Source organism: Chrysochloris asiatica, unplaced genomic scaffold, assembly GCF_000296735.1.
Source record: "Chrysochloris asiatica unplaced genomic scaffold, ChrAsi1.0 scaffold00004, whole genome shotgun sequence".
In the NCBI taxonomy this organism is placed as follows: domain Eukaryota; kingdom Metazoa; phylum Chordata; class Mammalia; order Afrosoricida; family Chrysochloridae; genus Chrysochloris; species Chrysochloris asiatica.
The window spans coordinates 32184807-32193229 of record NW_006408522.1 but is presented as its reverse complement, the minus strand read 5'-3'; the positions used below and the strand labels follow the sequence as shown (position 1 = coordinate 32193229).

Here is an 8423-nt window from a genome sequence, read left to right as displayed (position 1 = left end):
ACACATCAGACAAGGGACTCATTTCTAAAATATATAGGAAACTACAACACCTCTACAAGAAAAAGACAAATAACCCAGTTAAAAAATGGGCACAGAGAGGAAACAAATCCTTACTGTAAGACTCATTCCCACCCCCTCCACACAAAGAGTAGACAGGGATGGGCAATTTGGACATTGGCTACCCAAAATGGGGGGCGGGGGGCTACAAAGGCAAGAAGTGACTGGCTTACAAGCTTTAAAGAGGGAACCTAGATCCAGAGGGCCTGGAGGAAGGCAGAATCTCCAGTGAGTAGTATCCAACCTGTCTAGGAAGAGCCATTCTACTTCATCACTACCAGCATCCACAATCACCCTTTTCCCCTTTTAAAGCATAGAAAGGATAAGCATCCTGACCCAGTTCACACAGTGGGTAAGTGGGGAAGCCCAACCTTCACAAAAGCAGCTGTATTTGAGTTAGGCTATGGCGCTGCAGGATAATGTGCAAGGTCAGTTTGAGCTGCAAGGTCAGCAGTTCAAACCCACCAGCCACTCCTCAGAAACCCTATACAGGGTCACTATGAGTCAGAACCGACTTGATGGCACTTAACAACAGTAACAACAACATATATTTTACAACCTTGGTGTACATTGGAAACAACATCAGTATATAAGTGAATACATAAAAATTGAGGGAAAAATATATTTAAAAGAGAGACAAAAAAACAATTTGAACAAAAAGTAACAAGAATAACTGAGGGAAAAGTAAATGGTTCAGAGTAACTGAATTAAAGAGTTTTCATGGAGGGTATTTGCAGGAGATAATGTTGGAGAGGTAAGTTATCATATATTATGAGGGATTGTCAAGAAAGAAGAAAGGTCACTGTGATATTGTAAAAGAATCTATAGTTTTCAACTTAAGCATTCCTTGAGGGAAAATAGTCCCATACGTGAAAACTTTGAAAAAATGATGCAAATTTCAATTCACACACAGGCATGGTCTCAAAACTAAGTTGTACACTTAGATTTGGATTTGCTTTATCACCACCATCTCCACACCAGCATGAAGTAAATCCTTAGTTGTTGTTGTTGTTGTTGTTGTTGTTGTTGTTAGGTGCCATCAAGTCTGTTGCAACTCATAGCAACTCTATGCACAACAGAACAAAACACTGCCCGGTCCTGCACCATCCTCACAATTGTTATGTTTGAGCCCATTGTTGCCACCACTGTGTCAATCCATCTTGTTGGGTGTCTTCCACTTTTTTGCTGACCCTCTACCAAGTATGATGTCCTTCTCCAGGGAATGGACCCTCTTAACAAGTCCAAAGTACAAGAGGCAAAGTCTCACCATCCTCCCTTGTGGAATACACAGACTATCAAACATTTTGAAGACTACAAAAACAAAAGTAGCATTCTGGCAGTACTTCTTTCAAGACAGATTTGTTTGTTCTTCTGACAGTCCATGATGCTTTCAATATTCTTCACCAGCACCACAACTTGAGTGTATCAATTCTTCTATAGTCATCCTTATTCTTTGCCCAACTTTCACATGCATATGAAGCAATTGAAAACACCATGATTTGAGTCAGGCAAACCTTAGTCCTTAAAGTAACATCTTTGCTCGTAAACACTTTAAAGAGGTCTATTGCAGCAATTTTCCTAATACAATGTCATTTGATTTCTTGACTGCTGCTTCCATGAGCACTGATTGTGGATCCAAGCAAAATGAAGTCTTTGACAACTTCGGTCTTTTCTCCATTTATCATGATGTTATTTATTGGTTCAATTGTGAGGATTCTTGTTTTCTTTACATTAAGGTGCAATCTATACTGAAGGCTGCAGTCAGTAAGTATTTCAAGTCCTCTTCACTTCTAGCAAGCAAATTGGTCATCTGCATACAGCAGGTTATTAATGAGTGTTCCTCTAATCCTGATGCCACATTTTTCTTCATCTAATCCAGTTTCTCAGACTATGTGCTCAGCACACAGATTAGATAAGCATGGTGAAGGAATACAACCCTGGTACCTTTCCTGATTTTAAACCATTCATTATCCCCTTGTTTTGCTCTAACAATTGCCTCTTGGCCTTTGCATAGATTCCGTGTGAACACATTTAGTGTTCTGGAATCTTCATTCTTCACAATGTTATCCATAGTTTGTTATGATAAACACAGTCTCCTTGGAGACTCCTGCAATAAGAGGTAGCTTTTCTCAGACTAAAGAAAATGATGCTTTCAGACGTCAAAACCAAACACTGCCTTCTATTTCACAGGCGGAATATGTTATTCATAAATGTTTCTTTCTCACTTTGGAAATCACTTTTTAAAGTGAAAATATGTAGGAAAGGAGGAAGGAACAGAAGAAATTACGTCAATGTCCTTTTCAATGCTGTGCATGAGAAGGGTAAACCTGGTGTTTTTACTCTGACCATTTACTTAATGTAAACAAATAGAAATTAAGAAAGTGTTTGTAATATTTGTAATAGGTATCCTATGTGTGTTAGTCTTAGCAAGAAATACAGACTTCTCCCCCATGTCAACAATCTTAGGGATTATTTTATTCAGTGTTTTTGCAAATAAACCAGCTGTTCATGCTAAGTGGTGACCCTGTGGCTGCTAGTATATATTATGATCATACTATTTCCCCCAAAAGCCAAGGATAAACCTCTGATACAGCAATCCTGTAACCCAACATGCTTCTCTCTGTGTTAAGGATGCTTTATAGACAGAACTGAGTACAGAGTGGGAATCTGAGCTGCAAGCAACTCCCTTACAGGGTTGATAAGACCCATATAACCCAACAGAGCAGACTGGAATTCCAAACTAGCTTCGACTCCAAGAAAAACTAATGACATTCATTTGGTAAAGGAGGAACGAGTCTGATTTTAAAAGCCAAATACACTACTTCCAAAAAACAGTTAGAGATGCCCCTCTCACTTCGCTAGTAATCTAAGCATATGCTTCATGTATTATTTGAGTAAACTTACCACTATATATCAGGAACTGATGAAAGTCTGAGAGTCGAGACTCCCTTAATTGGTTCAAACTTAGCCATGGCTACAATTATCTTTCATACCAGTTGGGATTTATACTGTCTTCTGTCTTGTGCCCACTCTAATTCACACTTTAAGGAGATAGCTTATAATTCTGCCTTCTTTAGTATCTTTTCTTTCAGTGATAAATACTGACTTCCATAAGAGGAACTTCAAGGAAAGTAATCTGGTTAAAAGGAAGGCTTTGAACCTAAGTTTCTAGAGTACATAAAAATGGAGAAAATTACAATTTCCCATGTAAAAACGGTGGTAGGAGTATTCACTACCACCAAGAAGAAGACCCAGGAGAGGAGGGCATCCTTTGGACCTGGGTTCTCTGCACTGAGTATCTCCTGGATCTAGGAGATAGAAAGCTGTAATACCAGAAACAGAATGAGATGGTGAGAAGCAGCAGACCACTTGAGACAAGCACAGTGGGCTTCCTGACCCATGGAGAAGGCAGTTACCATGGATGTTCTGACTCATGTACCATGTTTAGACAGGAGGCTTCATGGTAAAGCAAGGTGTCATTGGACTTCTATTGGTGGAATTAAAGAGCTTTGTAACACTTGCCCAGGTAGGGCAAAGGCCAAGCCAAGAAGCTAGAAGAGGCCTGGGAGCACAGTCAAAACGTTGTCCTAAGTGAAGAACTGTATCTTGATTAGTTCCTGGTCCTGAATCATAATCTGTTACTGCCCTAATAAACCTAATAAACCACATAATCACTCCTGCTCTCTTCAGGAAGGAAAACGGGATGCACAATTACAATTGATTTACAACTGAATGTGGTGACTGAGTGGCCAACCTACTCTTGCTGCGCTCCACTTAGGACCTGGTCTCTTCAGCTAAGTGAGTAAAGAGGATCAGCAACCTTATTTGAAGTCTCTGTGCATGAGACTGCAGAGAAGGCTGTGAAGACCATGCCTCTGCAACCATGACAAAGGGCTGTGTTCATCATCCAGAAGCTACAGTCACAAATCATGGTTGCTAATACCTATGCCTAGAAAGGACTAAACAGGATTGAGGAGAAACTGCCTATTCTGAATTAGCCAACAAGCCAAGTTGTTGCCAATGCCAAAGGTGCTGTGACTGGGATGATTACTGTGACTGAGACCACAGGTTCCGTGACCCACATAATCAGGGTGGTAGACAAGAACAAAGGAATGGTGAATGGCAATGTGAAGAGGATCAAATCTTCTTTAACACAACCTTAGGAGGTCAGATGATATACCGGGTGAACAGAGTAGAAAACGCACACGCCAAATCAGAGCTACTGGTAGACCAATATCTCAATCTTACCCAGGAAGAACCAGAAAAAGAAACAAAAAGGTCAAAGGATTTGTTATGGCTCAAAAGCCAAGTTACTATGTTAGACTAGGATCTCTGTCTCCCAAGCTCTGTTCATGGGCCTACCAGGCGCCTCTCAGCAAAAGGAAGTGAAGTTAAAAAGCCGAGAAACCATTTCTCAACTTTATTCCATGGTTGTTGCTGTTAAGTGCCATTGAGTTGGTTCCTACTCATAGTGACTGTTGTTGTTGTTATGTGCTGTGGAGTCGGTTCCGACTCATAGCGACCCTGTACAGGGTTTCTTTACGGGAGCAGAAAGCCTCATCTTTCTCCTGCAGAACAGCTGGTAGTTTCCAACTGCTGACCTTGTGGTTCACAGCCCAATTTGTAACCACTATGCTACCAGAGCATAGTGACTAAATGTTATTAATTTTCCAGGAAGAAAGTGCATGGGGCCAACAAGAAAATTGAAGACACTGAGGAAAAATTTTACCTCTCATGATTAAAATAAAAGAGAAGCATCCACCATGACAATACCAATGAATATCATTGTGCTCTTGCTATAGTCTGCAACCTGACTCAGCAGCTCCAGATAACCTGTCACACTTTCTTGTCCTACATCCCAGGGTTACCTCAGAACATTCAAGATTAAGCCAACCAACATCTTTTAGTGTTCTTCAATGCTATCTCATTTAAAGAAGTTTTCTATGGCTTTCTCACTTCTTCTAAGAGACAGCTGCAGAAAATGAAGGTGTCTTTAGATGGTGTCATGTCATAGATTATTTTATTAACATTAAGTTACTCAACTGACTGGTAGGTCCCTTTTATCCTTAGCTAAGTCCCAGAATGCCCATGTACAAGGTATTTTACCCAAGTACAAAATCATCCAGAAGGGCCCAATAACTTGACCATAATACACATTAAACTTGTCCCTGTCATCAGTGCATGGTTCAGCCAGCTAGATACCTGTTGTTTGAACCACAATCATCCAGAAGGGCCCAATAACTTGACCATAAAACGCATTAAACTTGTCCCTGTCATCAGTGCATGGTTCAGCCAGCTAGATACCTGTTGTTTGAACCACAAAGTTGGCAGTTCAAATTCACCAGCCACTCCTTGATAACACTATACAGGGTTACTGTGAGTCGGAACTGACTCAAAAGGCATTTAACAACAACATAGTCAAGCTATGCTGTAAGTGTCTGCTTTTGATAAAAAAAAAAAAAATTTAAGTGCTGAATACTCACTCATATAACACACATATGTAATTTTAGTACTATCATATCTGAATTTGTAGCTGTAATCAATAAGACTAAATTCTAGCAGGGTCTGAGATCATAGGCCTAAATTTCTGCTCCTGCCACTTGATCAGGTACCCTGTTGGCACAGTGGGTAAAGCACTCTCATGCCAACTGGAAAGTCAGAGGTTCTAATCCACCAGTCTACTCGGCAGGATAAAGTATGGCTGTCTGCTTCCAACATGATTCACAGCCTTGGAAACCCTATAGGGCAGTTCTACTCCGTCATGTAGGGTCACTATGATTGGAATCAACTCAATGGCTGTGACTCACTGAAACCATTCATATCTATTTTCTAACCTCTTTGTCAGACTTGATGAAAGAAAGCATAGAGCCTGTGGTTAATTGCTACTGACCCTAAAACAAAGGCCTTGTGCCAGTTATGAGCCTCATTCTTGGAGTTGCTATGGAAACTGTCCCCTTCCTGTCCCTACAACCTATTATGACTCTCTGCTTCCAAGTGGTACTCTTTTCTGATTGCAGAAGAGGAGGCCTATACATCTCTCCATGCTCTTTTTCAGATTCAGATCCACAATGGTGGCAAGTGGAGGTGTAGTGGCACATTGTCTCAATGTCGTCATATAAGGTGAAGCGCCTCTACCATTTGAGGTTCTGCTAGGGCTCTTATTTCCCTCGTTGTACTAAAAAACAGATTCTCAGGGCTAAGTCCAAATTGGTTGCAGAGTGGACTGGCTGTTTTGCTGTGACATACGCTCCATGACAGAGAAACACGCTGTGATATTCCTAACAGACAGACACTACCCAACCCTCCTCAGAGGTTCCAGGGAGGAGATAGATGAGAATGTGGTTCAAAGGCAGTTTTGCTGAATCAGGTACTATGCTCCTTTCTACCCAGTATCATCTCTAGTATAAAGCAAATGGGGAGAGAAAAATTGCTGGAGCCCTAGGATGAAAGACAGGCCCTCTGTCTGACACATACATATACAGAATGATTCAACATCCTGGGTAAGATAAGCTGTTGTAGTGCAGGGTGGGTGTGTGTGTGTGTGAGGACACTGAGGAACAGCACCATTATTACAAGGATGTTTCAGAGCTCCTCACTCCTCTTTCCTATCCCCTGGTCCTTTGGTTTTAGAATGGCCACCCTTTTCTCTGCTTCAAACATTGCCCCTCCTGTTTTGAGAATTTCCCAAGGGAAGTAAAACCAGTCTCTCCACGTTACCCACTGAGTCACATCACTCTTGAGTTTGGAAGGTATTTCCTGGGTTTTAGTCAAATTCCTCCTTGCTGCAGTCTGAGCTCATTGCAATAGAATCTTGCACTCGGCAGAGATGGAGACTAGCCAACCACTTCCTTCAGAAAAACAACTCACTAGGGAAGGCTTATAGGGCTGGAAGGTCACTCTGTCCCCTCCAATACTGCGCAGCTATGCTGAGCACTCCGAAGACCTAGGGCAAGGACGACAGGGAGGATTTAGTCCAGGACCTTGGCAAGCAGTGAGAAAAAAAAAAAAATTTTTTTTTAATTAAAAGTAAAAGAGGTAGAAAAAGAGATGGAGATGACAACGATACAAACTTGGGAAACAGAGATGGACAAGATGGCTCCCCTCAGTTCAGGCGAGACTTATTGGGAAAACATCGAACTAGGTGCTTCTTACGGAGCCGAAGCAATCGCCTCGCCCTTCCACTCGGCCCCTCAGAGTGTCCACCCCTACCCAAGTCGGAGTGGGAGCTCCCTCAGGACAAGGAGCGGAGGCTGAAGGGGACAGTGACCATCACCGTATCCGCGAGCCGGGAGAGACCGCAGAACCAAAGCGTCCCGGCCCCCTAGTCCCGCCCCTGCGGCGCCTGTGCTCCACCCCCTGACAGGCAGCAGCCAATGAGCGACTTCGGCCGCTGGCCTTTAAGAACCGCGCGCACTCTCCCTGCTGCGGATGTAGCTGGCATAGCACTCACTCGGAGTTTCCATGGAGACCGAGGCTAGGCCTGGGCTGCCTCACGGCGTTGTCATGGAGACAACTCCCGGGCTTGGGCTGCTGAGCCCCGACGCTCCGCTGGCTCAGAACCCCGCGGAGCTGCTGTGCAAGGTTGGAGCCGAGGTGGCGACGGCACGCTGGGACCAGCGGAAATACTCTTTGCTCATCGTGATCGGTGATATCGGTACTGAGAGTCAGCTGAGGGCCGTGCGAACCCACCTTGAGCAAGGTGAGCCGCTGTCCTGGCTATGCATCCTTCCTTTCCCGTGCTTAGCCACTTGCATTCACCTCGTAGTGCGTATGTCTGCATCCTCCATCCCTAGTGTGCACTTCCTGAGATCCAATTGCCCGGTTGATCTCAATCATCAGCTCCTGTCACCTTCATCTAACGTGCCTTGCGTCCGTATACTTCCTAAGTACTCACACATCCTTCTTTCCCGCACATCCCTTTGCGTTCCGCAATCTCCCAGAGTGTGGGACACTGTGCAGCCCCTGGGGCCCCTCCCACCACGCCTCTCTCTTTCAGAGTCCCAGGGCCAGATGTCGGGAAGTCCTCACCATTCCCTGCATTCCCTGCGAATCCGTGGTTCCTACCTTATGTCTTCTTTGGGGTCCCTGAACAGGCCCAAAGTGCTTTCTGAATGCCTAGGATGAGTCTCCAAGAGCGGGCTGCCAACCTGAGAGTGTGACCTTCGTGGACACTGGCTTCTGAGTCCTCACCTCCCTCCCCAGTTGTTTCATCGGTGGCGCAGTGCTGCAGGGCCACCTGCGGGTGGAAGCAAGCCCAGGAGGCATGGAGGCAAGGAGGGGGGCATAGGCGAGTCTAGAATCCAGAATCCAACTTAGTGAAAGGACCCGGAAGGTAGCGCCCCCCCCATACCTTCCTCTCCCCCTCC

At 44.1% G+C, this 8423-nt stretch overlaps 1 protein-coding gene and 1 pseudogene across 1 annotated transcript in view; both read left to right on the top strand.

The window, feature by feature from the left end:
• LOC102829743 overlaps window positions 1-7417 on the top strand; it is a 12047-nt pseudogene extending 4630 nt beyond the window's left edge.
• Window positions 7418-7560: 143 nt separating this feature from the next.
• The window catches only part of MAP1A (microtubule-associated protein 1A), a 19412-nt gene continuing 18549 nt past the window's right edge, over window positions 7561-8423 (top strand). Inside the window, exon 1 of the mRNA XM_006831717.1 lies at window positions 7561-7756. Coding sequence (XP_006831780.1) covers window positions 7561-7756 — 196 coding nt within the window. The remainder of the gene's footprint in view (window positions 7757-8423) is intronic.